Raw genomic sequence first — 18,567 nt, 5'->3', positions numbered from 1 at the left:
AAATCGACAAATTTCCTGACAGAAAACATCCAGGAAATCTGGGATACCATGAAAAGAACTAACCTAAGATTAAAAGGAAGAGAAGAATGGTGTCTCTTAGGTCAGTACCACCTGGTATCTATAAAAGAAAGAACAAGAAGAAAGAAGGAAAGAAAAAAAAGAAAGAAAGAAAAAATGCAATGAAAAACCAACAAAACTACTTGCTTTTACTCCAGAAGAACAGGAAACAGCAGGTACAGAAAAGAGAGAAAGAGACTAAGAAGAGTAACTCTCTGATTGAAAACTTTGCATTTAGAAACCAAATCTTAACACATATTCATTATTCATAGGTATTGCTTGCAGTGTGTATTTTATAAGGTATGTTTAGATATCTTTGCTTCAGAAGGATATCACGATAAAATTGAGAACACACAAGCAAAGGCCTGGAAAGGGTTAGCACCACTAACCAGACAGGTTTGGAACACCACAACTTGGTAAAAAGTTTTGTTTTAAACAGTGAACTATACAATGAGTATAATGATACAAGAGGCATAGGCACATATGAAAGTGCATCATGCCACAGAAGTGAACAGAAGACTATACATGTATACATACACACATAGGTACACACATCACATAAACAGCACACTCCTAGTATATACTACACACACACACACACACACACACAGGATCTCTGAGTATCTAGGAAACCTAGAATTGTCTCTGCTAAAGGCTTGAGAAGCTCCACAACTTGGCTGTCCTCAGTGATTATGTCAGAGTGCCCATAGTACCATAAGGCCAGCAACACGTCACGGATCATAGGCGACCAGAGTGTCACACAAGGAAGATCAAGGGTTTTTCATGGACCAAATTCCCCCACTCTAGTAAAATGCAGGGGCCTTTGCTTCTTGCTGCCAAACGCGGTTTTTAAAGGTACCTCTGGCCTGGAGGAGCAGAGGCTCAAGTTTGGATACTTTGTAGCTCCTTAGCTTGCAGCCCGTGGAGAACTAGTCCCGGGAGCAACAGAAGTCACGATGGGGGGTGTCAGGAGGAGTTGTTGGAAGAGGAAAGGGTGGGACAATGTGGTAGGGAGGAGCTTCGGTGAGGCCAATGGGCAGTGGTGTCCAGAAAGCCAGGAGAGCTGAGGTGCAGACTACTGTGCCTTGCGAACTCCACATCCGGTGTTTGGAGTCTAGCCTCTGCGAGTGAGCATCTTTCTCCAAAGGAAGAGCATTTTGAAAAGGTACCAGGAAACGTGGGCTGGCTTTCTGGTCCCAGCATGGGTGGGGGTTTCAGTGGGAGGCCCTTTCTTCTCGGATCAAGGTCTCATCGAGCACTTGATCCTAGAAGACACTGTGCCTGATCCAGCAGGGAGCTGCACTAAGTATTGGATGAAACCGGAATCCCGAGATAGCCCTGCTCCAGGTTTGTGAGAACCATGAACCCTCTTCTGTTGAGGGCTGATGAGGCACCTGATGTTCACCCCGATGTGTGAAGGAACTAGACCGGGGGAGGCTCTTGCTAGCAGGCAAAACAGGCTGGGCTCCCTGCACGCCCACTGTCCTCAGCCTCACTTTTGGAGAGTAGTCCATAGAAAACGCCTCTCCACGCCGAGGTTTTATGCCTGAAAGCTTATCAACAAGCTGCGTGGATGTCCTCAGCTGGGATCTCTCCAGGCTTGTGAATTTGCTGAGAAATCGTTGTGATTTCTCTTCTAGCAGCTCCCTCCTGGGGATGCTCCAGGACACAGCATTTCATCCTGGAAATCTGTGTCCTCAGCTCTGTGAAAAGAGCTAGTGTCTGTATTTGGGTGACTATCTTGTCACCCATGTGGCAGATGCCAGGGCTTCTGGGAAACCCACGGAGGATACAACCAAGAGCAAATGGAAACCTGATTGTAGATTCTATGAAACCATGGAGCATAGGAAGAATGAAAGAGATGAAAGGATCAGGTCAGGGGTAAAGGTTAAGGCTCAGAAAGTTGAGATTGCATGGTTGCAGAGAGCCCTGTTCAGTGGTCTCTTTACAGCTGCCTTCCTCAAGGACAGGGTTTTTTGGGGGGAAGTAGAAGGAGGATGTGTGAAACCACTCTAGCTTCTCCCAGGTGAGTTATCCCACCTTGGACATGGTTTAACCTGAGGCTCACATATCACCTGCCCTGTGTAATGGGTCTGAGGAGTCATGGATAGAAACCAGTTGACATCAGTGTTTCTCTTAATGTTCTTGTTTGGCAGAGCTGGTCTTGCAGGATGCAGGAGTTCCTGAGGCTGCTGAGGGAGCATGGGGACGACAGCTCTCCCCCACCAGATTTGGTGACCCTGGCAGGCAAGCTGTGTCGGGACTTCCAAGACAAACCTGTTCAGGTGCTACATTTGGTGGAAGCCATTCTGAACAGCAAGCATCGTTGGGCTCTTGTGAAAAATGAAGATGTGACCATGGTGTGTGTCCATGTCCTGATCCAGCAGGAGCAGCACCTTTTAGCCCTCCAGATTCTAAAGGTATGATGGCGGTATGGTGGTGGGTACAGAGAAAAGTGGGGACACAGCACCTTCCACTGTCCCCTAAGGTGTCATGAGCTGAGGCAGGATGGCACACTGATTTGACCAAGTAACCCCTAGCTTGGGAACCTGGGCAACTATCCTTTTAGTAAATCCCTATTTGGTGGAGAAAGGGGACCAGGTGGTGAGAAAATGTGTAGTTCTGATGTCCTTGTGTGAGAAAAATTTCCTGGGGAGACGAAACCCACTTGTCTACTCACCTCAGATAGGGAACCCACAACAGACCAAAGTAGGGATAACAGCAAAGTGCCACTTGGACTAAATCTCTTCAGGCCCCTGGTCTGGTCAGTCTTCTGTGCAGCTGTCCTAGTGTGACACCCTTCTTAGCCTCTGGGCTGTTTGCTCTGGCAGGGAGGGGCCTAGTGAATCTTGAAGCTACCTTTTTAGTTGTTTACCTCCCTGCTTAGGGACCTCCCCTGCAGGATGGAATGTTTTAATCTGGGAAGAAACTGTTACACAACACTCCACCCACTATTTGGCTCTTGCATTCTCTTCCTCATCCTCTTCCTCCTCTTCTTCCTCCTCTTCCTCCTTCTCCTCCTCCTCTTCCTTTTCCTCCTTCTCTTCCTCCTCCTCTTGCAATGATCCCTGTGCCTTGGAGTGGGTGATTTCTTCTAGTGGGTAAGAAAAGAAGCTCCCCATGTCACAGTAACAGTCACTTGTGATCAGGAGATTCACCAGTGGCTATGTGTTGAGGTTTATAACCTCAGTGATGTATGAGTACACATGTGTTTACAGGCAGTTTGACATCACATCCAAGAGTAAAAGCATAAAAGTAGCTTGCCCATTGGAGCATGTGTGTCTCCAACCACAGGATATTCTCCTGGCTTACACTACCCGTGTGAACTCAGTATGGTGGATCTGTCCTTAAATGAATTCAGAAGGCTATCTTTCTGACCCACTCCCCATAATTGAACCATGTTACCATGAACAGGCACATCCTGCCTGGCATGTCTATATTTTAGCACGCAGGGTCTGTAGTCAAACAGAAATGTTGGTGACAATTCTCTAGCAGCACCTTTCATGGCCACCCCGGGCATTGGGAAAGCAGGTTAGCAGGCTGAGTGTTTCCAGATCAGTCCCATCTGAAATTTCTATCTCCTACAATCAGAGCATGGACTTATGGTGTCCTCTGAAATCAGGTCTTACCATCTAACTTTGGCCTACACCCAACAGCAGAGGCAATAATAGCCTTTCTGTTATGCCTGGCCTCAAGGACTTCCCTGACCAACAGCTCATAGACTCACTCCTGGCCCTGGGGTTTCATTCATCAACCTTGTGGCCTCAGTGTGTGTCCTTCTGGATTCCAGTTATCCCAACCTTGGTAAGGCAGTAGGTCCATGGAAGTCCCACTGTACATACAGGTCTCTGCAAGGGCTTTCCAAATCTGCACAACACTCAGTGCTTTAAATAATGACATCTGTATAAAAAACAGCTTTGTCTGAGGATGGGCAAGGCAAGACAAACTCCCCAACCACCATCCCATAAGGTATAGGTCAACTAAAAAATACCTTGGCAAAACCACTCTGGTAGTCTATTGTCTTCTGTTCTCAGCAGAGATCAAGTGGTCCCAGAACTTCACAACTAAGAGCATGTACTAAAGTCAATCAGAAGCAAAGTCTTATACAGCATGGCATGGTTCCATGCATTTGATATCAGTTGCTTCTTTGATCCATCAGGGTGGGTACAAAGCATGGATAAGAGGAGCTAACTTTAATTGCTCCCTGTAATCCGTGGTCATTCTCTCTGAACCAACACAAATTCATATCCTAGAGTTCTTCCTTGGAGCTTCCCTACATTTCTCCACACCTGATAAATTGGTGAGCCTGATTTAATCTACTCAGTCATACCACACACAGTGCCAAAAGGGACCACGGTCTTGCTCTGCTCTGCTGCACCCGCTGACTCCCTGGGTTGGCAGTGGGGAACATATGTAGCTGTTGCCTCCCCTTTCACAATACCTGGCTGCTGGGGAGTTCCTGACAGGAGAAACCATCTCCACCCCTAGCATAACTTTTTCTTGAGGGAAAGTTCCCTTCCTTAGTCTGTGGGGGAACAATTACCCATTTGCTGGGTCAGAACAGGCTTGGCCATCATCACCTGCATTATTCTATCCTGAAAGTCTTCTGTGAAGTGGTCTTTGGTTTTAAGACTTCCACACGTTTCTTAACACAACATTTGTTTTGTTTGTTTCTTTTTTGTTTTAAAATCAATTTTTTTTTTAATTTAGGAAACCCAGTTCCACTGAAATTCAATCACATTTGCCTTTGAGTAAACCAGATAGAACTCTTTCTCTGCTTAACTTGTTTTCTCATCTCCGATGGGTTGTTCTCTAACTTTATAGACACTCCTTATAGGCTGGATGGAGTTACTTGGTTCATCAAACTTCCTGCTGTTTAAAGATCTTGCCTAACCAAAGGGCTCAGGAAACCAGACTAAATCATGGTGGCTTGAAGGTCCTTGCTGAGCCAACATTTTCTTTGATCGCTCTATGTACTTGGTTCTATCTGGTCCAGTAAAAAGAGACTCAAAATCAGCTGCTTTTACTCCAAGTTCCCTCAATAGCATCTTCCCCTTCTCCATGGTCCTTCAGACCCTGTTATTTATGGGCACTTCAGACAGATCACCAAGTGTTCCTAATGGCTTTGATAAGCCAGTACATCAGGGATTGATTTTTCTCACCAGGTCCCTGTTAATCAGCCTTTGCATTACAGAGGGATAGGTTAGTTATGTTACTCAGTTTTCCTGGGTCAACCATGGTCAGACAGAACCCATCCACTCCGGTGTCCTACAGCCTCACAGTTCAGGCTGAGACAAGCTCTTTCATTACTTGTTTGAGACTCTTCCCTTACTCTACAGGCTGAATGAATCAAACTCGTTTCTTGAATTGGGCCATGGTTAATGCCCACATCTGCATGATGGATTATATATTTTCCCTGTTTTCTACTTTGGACTTGAGGGGTATCTTCAATTCTAGCTTGTTCTCTCTCTCTCTCTCTCTCTCTCTCTCTCTCTCTCTCTCTCTCTCTCTCTCTCTCTCTCTCTCACTTTCTCCTTCCCTCGCTATCTCCCTCCCTCCCCCCCCCTCCCTCCCTCCCTCATGTAGTTTAGTTGCTAAATCAGCAGCTATGAGAGGGGATGCTATCTGCATCTCTCTTTCTGGTTGTATGTGCCCTTGTATAAAAACAATTCCAGCTTGGCTGACATCTCAGCCTCAGACAAACTTCTAACTATACACAAAGGTGGTCAGGCAAACTCTGCTGCCGATTATAGTAATCTGCGCTCTTGTGCACAATCTCAAACACTGCAAAATTTCTTCTAAGCCTTTAATGGTTTTAAGTGATTCTCTGTATTTACATGGCAGACACCACTCTTCAATCTGGCAAGCCCACCCATTCCACACATAGAAGAATGACATCCTGGGATTTGTTCCAGGGACACTCCTAACCGTGATGACTCAGCCTTAGTTTCATGTCTCACTTGCAATAGAAAGGACCATGTAACTGCTGTCAGAACACACAGTCACACTATACACACCACACAGGAATAGCCAACTCTTATCAGAATCTCCTGGATGTATGTTCAGGCCTCCCAGCCTCAGTTTATATGCCTGGCATGCATAGTGAGATCCATGAAGGTACTTTGTACCAACTCATCCTTGGTTCTATTTGGTCCCTCTTTGGGCTCCAATCATGTTGTTTGACTTTATACATATACAGACACATACATATACACCTACACACACATACATATATATACATGCCCACACTCATGTGCTCACACGTGCACACACACACACACACACACACACACACACAAACAGTGGAGACAAAACCCTTTTGTCTACTCACCCCAGAAAAGGAACCCATGACCGACCAAAGTATGGATACTAGGAAAACCCAAATAAAGAAAGATCTCTTTGGGTTATTAACAGGACTATGGGTGAGGGGTTACTTACAGAAGTAGAAATGATCCAGACAACTGCATCACCAATCTCCCCATCCACCAGCATGTGAGACAGCAAACAGAAGCAGGGAGCCTTGAGCCCATTACACAGCCTATAAGCTGTGCCCTACAGGCTTTTTTAAGCCTATAAATAGAGGCCACTCACAAGGTTAGAGGGTGCCATTTCTAAGTGCCTCAGTTGAGCTAAATGTCTTCCAGGCAGCTTGACTGGATTCTCGTCTTTCTGGGCAGCTACTCTGGTCTCAGTCTCCTTTAGAATTTTGCTTGGCCAGGAGTGTTCTTTGCATCGTGGCTCTACTGTGTGTGCTTGGGGTCTTCTTGGCAGCTGGGCTCTGCTAACTCTGGATTGAGGGGCTTTAGTGAATCTGGTCAGATTCAGGGTACCCTTGAAGCTAATATTTTGTCAGTTCTTTGTTTCCCTGCTTAAGGAGATCCCCTGGGTGAATGGAATGTTTTAATCTGGGAGGAAAATGTCAAACAACAGATGTGGTGACACATCCTACATGGACACCAGACCTGATGCTTAACATAGAGGTGCATATCTATAATCCCAACACTCATGAGGTTGAGGAAAGACAGTGGTGAGTTTTGCAGGCCACGCTGTGATAAACGATAACACGCAAACATTCAGTAAGAATGTAGGTAACAATGAGGGGACCTCGTGGTTGGTCTGCGGAGACTACAGATCGGCAGTTTTAGTAGCATTGGTGATTAGAATCCCTGAAGTGGGACAAGAATCTCACTGAGGGAGTTCCTGCCTAGATCCAGATAAGGCTAACAAGGCCTGGTGAAGATGCCATGCCTTTTACTCAGGACTAGGGTATTTGAGTAGAGGACTGCTTTACTTATTGTTTTGGAGATTCGAAGGGCTTAAGATCAGAAACCAGGCCCCTAGTTTATTCATGGCTGGCATGAAGCCTGCCATGGCTTGTGGGTAATTGTCTGGCCCAGGGTGTCACCTCCTCGGGTCCTGCTGGTACTGGAGAATTTTTATGTTCGGTTCATATTGGGGGTTTGCAGACCCAGATGATTGCCTTTCCAAAGCCTGGGTTGGTGTTTATGACAGATTGTCACCCACTCCAGGGAGTATAGAGGTGACTGGGTTTCAGCATGTTTTTCCTACAGGTGTGTCACATGCCAGGAGGCAGCCAGGACCTGGTAGAACTCTGGAATGACATCCACTACCAACTGACCATGAAGAGGCTGGGTGTCACTGAACTGACTGCAGCACAGAGGTTTCGCTGCAGGAAGAGGTAGTTGCTGATTTTCCTCTGTGCAGGCTCCCTGGGACTTCCAGGGGAGGAATGTGCCATCCAAACCCCAAGGGTCTGAGGAAACAATGACAGAAAGTCACCTTAGCAGCATTTATTACAATGTAATGTACACCAGGGCTCCCAGGTTTGTCACATCCTGGTGTGTGTGCCCTTCACCAGCCTGGTGCCTGAGTGTTGTGCAGGCTGGAAGTACATGATCATATGCAGCTCTGTCATCCAGACTGTCTTGACTTCTCTTCATCACTAGACACAGACCCTGTGGATGGGGATAGTGAGAGTAGGGCAACTAACTGAGTTTTACTCTCCTGCTTCTCACATCATGTACTCCTCATGCCCTAGGCATCATGCTAGCCCCTGGGGACTGGAAGAAGAGAATGTAATTAATATTAGTCTCACCTTTATCATTCATGGAGGACAGAGCTGGTATGGAGCAGATAAAACACATGCATGAGGTGGGGTGTGTGTGTGTGTGTGTGTGTGTGTTGGAAGGCCAAGGTTCCCTAGACACTGAGACAGTGAAGCCTTTGCTCTTCATCAAAGCCTCACACCAGAGACAGAGGGCTGAGGACTTTTACATTCAGACTAAAGTCCCCACTCACTGCAGGGCCCCACTCACTGCAGGAAGAAGTGGGGTTTGTTGTTGTGCTTGCTTTGTTTTTTTTTTTTTTTTATCAGAGAGTCTGCCAAATATTGATTCTCTGAGACTTGTCCTCAGAACCTCAGTTGATAATCAGCCTTTTGACTGGATACACGACCACATCATCCTAGAGGCTGATGGCCCAGCAGAGTGCAGTGGAGCTGTGACACTGTCATGTCCCTGTGTTTGTGAAGTGTTCTTACTGTGCTGGATGCTTGCAGGTGGTGGGTATAGACCAGGCCTGATTTTCTGCAGCCGGCCAAGGGACAGGTTCCAGGGACAATGGAGAAGAAATAGAGAGGATTTCCTCATGTAGGGCTATACCAACAGTAAGAGAACTGAGACAGATCAGGTCTTTGCTGTTGAGAAGGGGCTACATTTGACCATATGATCAGTACATATGATCTGGCGGCCTTGGATGAGAGTGGGGGAAATCACACAGACAGAATTTTTCAGCTGGAAGATGCAAGCCAGAGATTGAGAGGTACCTGCTGTCCGGGAGTAGACAGCAGACACCACAAGAGCATCTAGCCCTTCCCAAATACAGATGGGTTCTCAGGCTGTGACCATAGGAAAAGGGGGTCCTTGGTTTACATCCCCCATGCCAGGGCCACCTGGGACACTTTGCAAGCAACCACTGGAGGGTGCGGGCAGAGACCAGAACATGGGCTTTGCTGTAACTATGCTAGCCAGCTCTGCAGTGTTCTGAAGTCAGGCTGTGACCCAGAACTGAAGTCTAGGCAGGAGGAGCTCCCTACTATATGTGAACCCCAGGCACAGGGCACAATATTCTGCGTGTGCCTGGGCAGGAGAAAGCTCTGGGCTCAAAGGTAGATTCTATTTGGGATGTGTTAGATGAGATGGTCCTCTTAATGTGCTTGCATGGCACACATCTGTCATAGCTACATGTCACCTATTCCTCAGAAAAGTGGCCTTTACATGTGTCATGTGTTCTTTATGAAGAAATCCAAAAGGAAGAGCAGGAAAAATCAGTCTGGACAGAAGAGAATGGTAGCTACCCGGTCCCTTAAGCCATCCTGGAATTCCTGTGATGTATAGAGATCAGAGGGAACAACAATACCATGGGCCTCCTGCATGGTGCAGGGGTTCCCAAAACAAGAGGAGCAGCAAGAAGAGGGGAGTGGAGGACATGAGGGATTGAGAAGCTGATTCCAGAGGATAAGTGAGATGGGCCAAGTGGAAGCCAGCAGCTTATGACACATGTGTACACACACACACACACACACACACACACAAACTGGGAAGGTTGAGGTTATGCTATTGCTCATTCTATGAGAAGTTGTGCTGCTAGGGACCAAGCCAGGAGGGCCAACTAGAGGGATTCCTTTATAAGGGAAGAGATTCATAGCTTTGCCAGTTGATGGGGGTGACCTGGAGTGACAGGCAGATGGTGTGGAACAGTATTAATAAGCCCGAAAGAAGCAGAACAGGAGCGAGATGGTGCTTGTTCTGGTCTGGCCATGGGGAAGCCTGAGCTCACTCACTGGGTGAGATCAGAGAATGGTAGACTGTCAGCTGCCATCCCAGAAAGTAGGAACCAGGCCACTCTAGGTGACTGGGACTGAGGTGCATGGGTGGACTGAAGAATGCTTATCAGAATCCTTCTGCTGACAAGCCCCAGGCCCCGAGATGGTGGAAGTTGTGCTATATAAATCCTCCTCTCCACCTCCTATACAGGAATCCACCACCCCTTACCTTCTGCCCTGAGGGTCCTAAGAACCGGAACTTTCTCCCAGAGATTCGGAGCTGTCTGCAGGACTTTGCCAGAGGTGTGACTGCTTATCCCAAGAAGGCCCAGTTGGTAAGGACAGCACCCACTCTAGGTGGCTCCTCTCCTACTCCTCCAGAGACTTCCCCACACATAAATCCAGTCTCCCTACCTCCTCCTGAGTAACTCTTCCCTCTTCTTCCTAGGAAGCTCTCCTCCCTGCATCCTCTCAGCAGGCTTCTCTCCCCTCTTCCCCAGGGAGCTTCATTGTCTTCTTCCCAGATAGGGCCCCACACCTCTCAGGTGGCTCCCCCTCTGTGATGTAACTTCTTGAGCTCTCTGTGTCTTCTTCTGCCTCACCAGCCTTCCTCCACAGACCCCACCCTCATTCTCTTTGCCCACACCCCATATTGCCAACATCTCTGTGAGACTTGATTTTCTCATGAGGATCTGCCCACTTCCAACCTGGTCAATTCCCAGATGCTCCCCAGTCCTTTGTTGTGTGATCCAAACTGAAAGTCACAGTGTAGCAGAGAAGGGACATTGGTTAAAGACAGTGCAGACACTGATCCAAGGGCTCAAGGTAGTTTCAACCTGGCCTTTGTCCTTTAATAGGGTCTTGGGTCCTCAAGAGTGTCAGCTGGTCCTGAATGGAGTGAGTGGGTGCAGAACATGTGTGTGTGTGTGTGTGTGTGTGTGTGTGTGTGTGTGCACGAGTGTGTGTATTGCCATCTACTTCTTCAGCACATGCTCAGGAGCTGATGATCTGTTTTCCACTGCACCAGTTCACTGAACACAATATCTGCCAGCATTTCAGGGGTCAAGCTGGGCTGTACCCAGTTTTCTCTGTGAATATTACCTGACCCAGACACTTGTGTGAACGCCTGTAACTCAAGGATGGTTGTTTATTTTGGGGTTGGGGGGCAGGAAAAACTGGCATCGGAGACAGGCTTGACTACTGAGCAAGTGTACAGCTGGTTTGCCAATTATCGGCGGCATAAGAAGGGTCTTCTCAGGCATGTGGCAAGAGCCCAGGAGGCCACATCAGAAGTTTCCCAGGCAACGGATCATGTTCCTGAGCCAGCACAGCTCTCAGGAAACCATTGTGAGTCTCTGACTGTATCTCAGTGCTCAGGTGAGCAACCCAAGGCCCTTTGAGAGGCTGATTTCTGACAAGATGTACCTGGCTCTGAGTTGACCCTGGCATGGCTGTGTGGGTCTGGAGGCGGGGTTCAACGTAGCTATTAGGACCTACAATGTGTTATTTGGGAAGAGAACCCATTGCCAGGCTGGGAACTATTGGTTTGCACTGAAGTGAGCCCAAGGGACAAGACTATTGGGATGACTAAAGATCACTTCTTATTGTAGTCTGTGGAGCTGCTCTCAGCTGGGCAGGGGGGCTGGGACCTAATGCACTCCTCTCTGTGGTTTGCTTCCAGCTGGATGTGAAGGAAGTGAGACTCTACAGTCCCCAGAGACTACCCAAATAGCTAAGGGGCTGACATCCCAGCTGTGAGGTTTTCTGAAGACAACACAACATCACCACCACTGGGTTTCAGGTAGTGTCATTCACTCAGACCAGGGGACAGGTTTCTTTCTTTAGTTTGCAACTCCTTTGTTGGAGACCTGAGTGTAATTTATCCTTAAACCCATCCCTTTCCCTTCTGGGCTCTGTCAGGTTGGCTTGCTTTTGTTATCTTTTTTTTTTCCCCCAAAAGTTTGCTGTCCTTTCATTTTATGGAGTAAGCAGCAGCCTGTATGTACCTCACTGTCTGGGGCTACTCCCCTGTGGCAAGGCAGGAGCCTTCTGCATACAATTCATTGCTGGTGAGTCATGGGGGCAGTGCCAGGCTGGACACTGCCCAGGAGTGTGACCTCTGCAGTTTCACGTAAAATGGGGATTTTACGTAGGTGCTAGGGCCTACCATACAAGCTGTGGTAGATGTTGAGGGGGTGTTTAAGGAGAGCTCTGATCATGTTTGAGATACCTTAGCCTTGTTGGAATACTCATTAAATCACTGTCAGCTTCTGCCTAATATTTTTTAATATTAACCATCATTTATTCATTTGATATTAGGGTCTTGCAAATCATTCTCTCTTTTCTGGTTCTTTTAAATAATTGGTATTATATGTGATTCCGGGCAGGTCAGGCCCTTTCCTTGGTAGCCACAGGGAAGATCAGGCAGGGCCACTAGTGGCAGTGATGTGCAACCTTCCACAGCATCATTGGCTTCAGCCCATATTCTCAACCTTGGCTGCATTCCTCTCCTAAGACCCACCCACCCCACCTTGGCCTGTACCCACCAGGGCACATGGTTTGGTTATGTTCCCCAGGTCACTCTATGGATGTGAAGGACACCCGGAGTGGCGAGTTCATCATCCTGCCAGTCTCATGTCCAAGGACTCTGACCCTGGGCCTGGCCTCTGCCCTCCGGCTGCTGGCAGTAGTGACATGCTTGATTCCTCTATGAATGCCCCTGAGTCCTGGATGATGCCCCTTACACTGCCATCCTTCGAGGAAGTTTCTTCCCAGTGGAGCAACCGGGACATAGACAAAATCTGAACTCTGGGATGGATCCTGAAGGTTTCTCCTTTGTCCGTGGCCATTGCCGCCCTTGCTGATCTCAACCATGCAGGTGAGTCCTCCATATACAGACTGTGATATTTTGGGCCAGCCCCCACAGCTACCCCGGTCCTCAGGTACTGTGCTGGGCTGGATGCGTGGATGTGGCCATCACCTGCTTGAACCAGAAATGTTCAGTGAAACCTAGGACTATTCTAATCTGAACAGAGTCTTCAGAAATATCCAAGATTATTTTTCATTTGTGTCTCTTTTGGAAAAAAATGCAGATGAATGGCAAAAAAACGACAGTTAGGAAAGAGTTAAAAATGGATGACAGTAGCTGCCTGCCCACATCAGCACCCCCAGCTCTCCTACCTTATCTGTGAGTAGCTGTGCAGCAACTGAAAGCATACACATGGGACATGCCCCTCCGTACTCTGAGCATCATTTCTGGGTAAAGACTGCACAGTTATCACGGTTGCTTTTTTAGTCTCCATAACAATGGAATTATGTGACTTTCCATCTTACAAGGGCAGCAAGTTTGCTTGTGTCTCTTAGCATTCTGTGACCATAATGCATGCTTTTGTTTCTTGCAGTTTTTAATTTCCTCCTTAAAAAAACTTAAAGCCCCTGATTTTTCACATTTTAATACCTTCCAGTATTTCTAGCATGCCATTTGCAAACTTACTTCTCGGGTACCTCCTTGTCCCAGTCTCTGGGTAGATGAGGGCTCCCCAGGTCTGGGGTGGTAGCTTCATGCCAAAGGCCACCTTACTTCCCCACTCCCAACTTCGCACAAGTCCTCCTTGCACTGCAGCTCTTGTTCGGCTGATCACATTCCCACAGGCATGCAGATTCTAAGGAAGGTGAGCTAGAAGTGGGGCAAAGCTGTAAGCCCAGCCTCAGCGTTAACACTTGCTCCAGCAAGCCTCCATCATCCAGACCCTCTACCTGTGCAAAAGCACCAGTGAAGGAGGAAGAAGTGTCCAAATTCCTTGGCTAAGTGACACTTTCTCATTCAAAGCACCAGAGGCTCCATCTTAAAATACCCACCCCCTCTCTGTCCACACCCTCTATGTGTGTACAGGAGGGTTCCTGCATGCCAGCACACACAAGTAAGTCAGATTTGGATTCTAGCATTCTACCTTGAAAGAAGTCTCTTGTTTGACTTTGAACCACCAGAGATAACTTGGTCCCCAAACAGGCACCCATCTTGGCAGTGGGAACAGAGGCTTCATATCCGTGCTTTGCCATCCAGCTTTTTTATAAGGGTCCCTGAACTCAGGTTGTCATGGCTACATCACAAGCCCCTTACACAGTGAGCCATCTTCCCAGCCCAAGCTCCACATTTTGGGACCTGCAAGCCACAAGCCTGCCCTGGCACCTGACCTTGCAGAGTTGTGGCAACTGGGCATGTCCGTTTTCACTTTTCTTTCTCATGGGGAGAAAAGACAACAAAACCCTGTTGTGTTACTGTGACTTAGGATGTGTGCCTTGACCCTCTTGACCTTGCAACATTACAACATTTATTAAGAGCAGTGTCTTTCAAATTCTTCAGAAGTGAAGAGATCAGAAACAGAGATGGAGGCATGCACAACGTGGCCAGAAAAGGGCTCTGTGACCTCAGAACGTGCTGAGCAGTGGGCACCACATCAGGCAGATATTCTGGTGATCAGGCAGGAGGCTAGAACAAACCTTGACCTAGGCCCTGTGTTCTGACTGTGGCCAATGCTGTGTTATCGAGGACAGTACTACCCCATTGTGGACTCAGGGCAGTATGAAGCCTGCATGAAGCCTGCCTTTCAGGCTTCTCTCCTACCCGTGTGCCCAGCTAGAGATGACCACATCTACTAGGCTGTCTTTTAGAGTCAAAGCTCTAATGCCTTACTCAGCCACCGTCAGAGAAGTTCTCCCCTGCAGCAGATAAGAACAAATAAAGGGACCCACAGTAGACATCACACAGAGAAAGGGATGGGGGGAGGAAGGGGGAAGGGAGGAAGGGCAGGAGGGAGGGAGGGAGAGGCACGCACAGAGAGACAGAAAAAAAGATGGAGCTAGAGATCAAGAGAGGGCGAATTGGGACAACACAGCTCTAAATGTGATGATGTGATGTCTCCATCAAATCCCTCCCTCTCAGAGCTCAGGGAACCCACAGTAAAAGAGGCTAAATCCAGAGGTGTTGGAGGACCCCAGGAGTACAAAGCCCTCTAAATCAACTGTGCAAAGCTCATATGAACTCACAGAGTCTAGAGCAGCAAGCACAGGGCCCATAGGCTTCTGTACCATGTCCCCTGTGTAAATACTATTGCTTTCAGCTTAGTACTTTTGTGGGACTCCTGAGGGTGTGAATGAATGGTCCTCTGATTCTTCTTCTTGTTTATCTCTCGGAGTTCCTTTTCTTCTGTTGCATTGCATTGTCCACGTTGAACGTGATGGTTTTTATTTTATCTTGCACTTCAGGTTGTTGCATTTTGCTGGTATCTCTTAGAAGCCTGTTTTTTTTTTAAATGACAGAAACTGAGTGGATCTGAATGGGGGAGGTTGGTGGAGAGGAAGTGGGAGGAGGAGAGGGAGGATAAACTGTAATCAGGATATACTACATAAGACAGGAACATATTTTCAATAAAAGGGGGTAGGAAGAGTCAAAGATCTTTCAAGATACTCTGGCTAACGTGGAGAGAAAGCCAAAGAGCAGAGTGAGGTAGCAACAGCTTTCACCACAAGAAACCCTCAGTGAAGTAGGGAGTAAAGAGTGGAAGCACCAAGCAGGCATGGGGCTGATGGCTGAAGTGCACCTTGGTGTCCTGGGTAACAAGAGAAGCCTGTGTCGAAGAGATCCAGACTCTGGCATTGGACAGTGGGAAACACACTGTGGCGTAGGCCGGTTTAGAGTCAGAGAAAGAGACTTTCACTCAGTTCCAGGAGGTCGGATAGGTCATAGAGGTGGTGGCTCCGTCCATCCTTTTCTTGGGTGGGAAGCTGAGTCCCAGGGATGGTGAACTGGCTTTTGTACAGTCAACTCCGCATCCTGCAGACAAGTAAGTGTGTGTGTCTTTTGTGTACTGCGTGCCTTTCTGTCACCTGTGTTTTGTGGGATTTTGTTTTCTGTAGGATGTACTGAGCAGCAGGGAAGTTATCCTCAGAGCTTGTACCCAGAGGAGGGTCCAGGACCCAGAGGTGGGCAGGCAGCTTCCACTACAGTCTCTACAGATTGTTATCACCATAGGTAAGCCTCAAGGGCCCTGGGCTTTCTGGGGGTCACAAGGCAGAATTGGGCCTCCTTTGTAGACTCCCTATCTCAGAGTTTGAAGATCATATTTTTCCTCATGTCTTTTGGAAAGCGTCAACACTTTTTGTCAACAAAAGAAGACCCCAAACAGAGGAAACGTGGGTGGGCATCCCACACTTTCGATAGTGTGCAGGCTTGTCACTGGCATCGATCCCTGAGTTCTACAAGCCTGTTCCTCATGCTTATTTCATAAGCAAAGCCTTCTGCTTTCTGGGAAGCAAGGATGTTTTCCCTCTTGATACTGCAAATCGTTTTCTGGAAAGGTCTAAAATTCTTTAGAGATGCCAAAGTATGGACTGTTAAGTTAGAGGCCATCTCAGAGGACTGGAGAGACATGAGTCCAGTGGTTCTGTGTTAGAAAGATAACAACCAAAGTCCCACGGGATTCAGAGATAAAGATGGTTAGTGTCCAGAGTGGTCCATTCCTCTGTGACTGAGAGAAGATTCCCAAGGTTTTACATGAGATGGGGTCAGGCTATGGAGTGGTCTGAGGTCTTCTGGTAGATAAAAGTTGGCAAACATCTCCAGGTTGGGCGCTAGCTCCAGAAAGCTGTAAGGGTTGTCTGGGGTCTTCTGGTGGAGAGGGAATCACTACTGCTCATCCTGTTTTAGTGGACACTTGTCATGTCTACACTAGGGTCAACCAAGTCCACATGATTCCAGGTCATGATTGAACCTTCCTCGTCTCATCCACCAAGCGTCTGATACTAGTGGTCTAGTGGATGTCCTTCTGTTGTCATGATTAGCTGTATTGCTGAGTGTGACACTGTTCCTGGGGGAGATAAAAATAAATGTCTCCTCACCCCAGATAAGGAACAGATGTCTACTCACACCAGACAGAGATCAGATGACAAAGTAACAATAAAAAGTCCATCTTAGTGAATGGGAGAGTTTACTGGGGTTAGGAGTTGCTTACAGAGCAGGCATGGCCAAGGGTAGTTGGGCCTCACCAAACCACAGCCAGTGTGGGTGGTGACTCATGAAAGCTGGAAGCCTGGAGTTCTCTTGCAAGCAGCTTGTCAAGTGTAGCATCCTGGCTAGGCAGCTTAGCTCATGAGAGGGAGTCTTCTCCAGGCAGCTTGGCTGCTCAGAGTCCCTGCCCTCAGCAGGTGCTTGCTGCTTCAACAGCTCTGGGGAGGAAACTTTGCAGATCTTAAGGTTTCAGCTTTCCCAGACGTTTAGACTAATTCCCTAGTCTCATATGCTTTGCTGCTTCCTCCTGGAGGGAACCCTTCAAATCTGAGGAAATGCACCCATGACAATTCAGTAAGTAGGATTCCGTGTAAATAGAAGCAGATACTATGCACTGAGGTTTCATCTAGAAAGATGGCATAAAGGTCTCCTTGTGTAAACCTGGCTAGCCTCTAAATGCCAGCTCTCCTCCCGCTTTAGCCTGTGATTCAGTGCTGCGGTTGTCGACCAGCCCTGTTTTTTCTTTTCCTTTTCTTTTTCTGTTTGTATCTTTCTTCTTTGCTCTATTGGCTAGTGCTTAGTGTGTCCACTGCAAGATTTGTCCTGCCAGGACTGGGTTAGCATCAGTGATGCCTTCTTCAGTTGGTCCCCATGACCTGCTGGATGAGGCTGCTCACATTAGCATGTATGTATCCCTCCTGGCTCACTCTGCACAGAGTGCCTTGTCTGAACAGTGTTCACAATTCCTTCAGTCACTCAGAATGTCTTTGATGTACAGATGTGGGACTGTGGGGATCATGACACCCAGTGTTACCATGAGACAAAACCTATTCTGATGTGTGAAGTCAAGGATATCCTTTACAGTTGTAAAGGATAGAGCTCTTGTCTTTCAGTTCTCTGGAAGCGATGCCAGCCTTACCTGCCATGCCAGCACCTCTGTCCACGATGGAGCTGAGCCAGCCCTTGCCCTTCAGCCAGGTGAGGCATTCTGGAGTTTGCATGGGTTTCTTCTTAGAGCTAGTGCTGCTGGATGGCCAATAAGGAGCAGAAATCACTTCTGGGTGGAGGTTACTAAATCCAGACCTGCCCTGGAATTTTTTGGTTGGAGTGCTAGACCCCTCTCCTAAGTTCAGAATAGGTTTTACTTTGCCAGGAGGCACCCCGGTGGGAAAGCTGGTATCCCAAAACCTGACAGAGCATGCCTCTGTTTGTAATGCTGTGCTGCTTTTTGCTTTCTTTCAGGTGCAAAGAGCTGATGACCAGGCCTCGTGGGATGCTTTCTGGGGAGCCACAATGCTCCTTGAGTTTTCTGAGGGCGCCCTGGGTCGAAATGCCGGTGTGGAGACGGAGCAGCACACAGAATGAACAAGTGTGGATTGTGCACCTGTTCAACACCAGTTTCAGAGATTCACTGTGAACAAAAGTCTATGTTCTCAGAGTTCCCCCCCCCACCCCCGGAGCGAGTCTGCTAGGAAGTCCCAAGAGCATCTTGTCACATTGCACTGTTTGAGTAGTTTGGATGGTAAATTTCTTTATTGCAAAGTTTTTTGAGAACTGTCTGTGGTGTCCAAAGTCCACGGTGGTTCTCCTCCACTCAAGTAATGATAAATGTTTAGTTGAGCCTCCCGACGTGAGCCTAAAAAAAGGCTCACTGCATCAG

At 47.7% G+C, this 18,567-nt stretch overlaps 1 protein-coding gene across 1 annotated transcript; it reads left to right on the top strand.

Annotated features, from left to right (window-relative positions):
* Positions 1-2,228: 2,228 nt before the first annotated feature.
* LOC117694889 (anomalous homeobox protein-like) lies at positions 2,229-18,272 on the top strand. The gene is made up of 7 exons (XM_076918606.1): positions 2,229-2,477; positions 7,629-7,756; positions 10,113-10,236; positions 11,071-11,278; positions 12,498-12,675; positions 17,801-17,885; positions 18,150-18,272. The coding sequence occupies exons 1-7, from the start codon at positions 2,229-2,231 to the stop codon at positions 18,270-18,272; spliced, it is 1,095 nt and encodes a 364-aa protein (XP_076774721.1).
* The last annotated feature ends 295 nt before the right edge of the window (positions 18,273-18,567 follow it).

Source organism: Arvicanthis niloticus, chromosome X, assembly GCF_011762505.2.
Source record: "Arvicanthis niloticus isolate mArvNil1 chromosome X, mArvNil1.pat.X, whole genome shotgun sequence".
Taxonomy (NCBI): domain Eukaryota; kingdom Metazoa; phylum Chordata; class Mammalia; order Rodentia; family Muridae; genus Arvicanthis; species Arvicanthis niloticus.
Note: the sequence above shows the minus strand (reverse complement) of the source record. Positions and strands in the feature narration are given on the sequence as shown.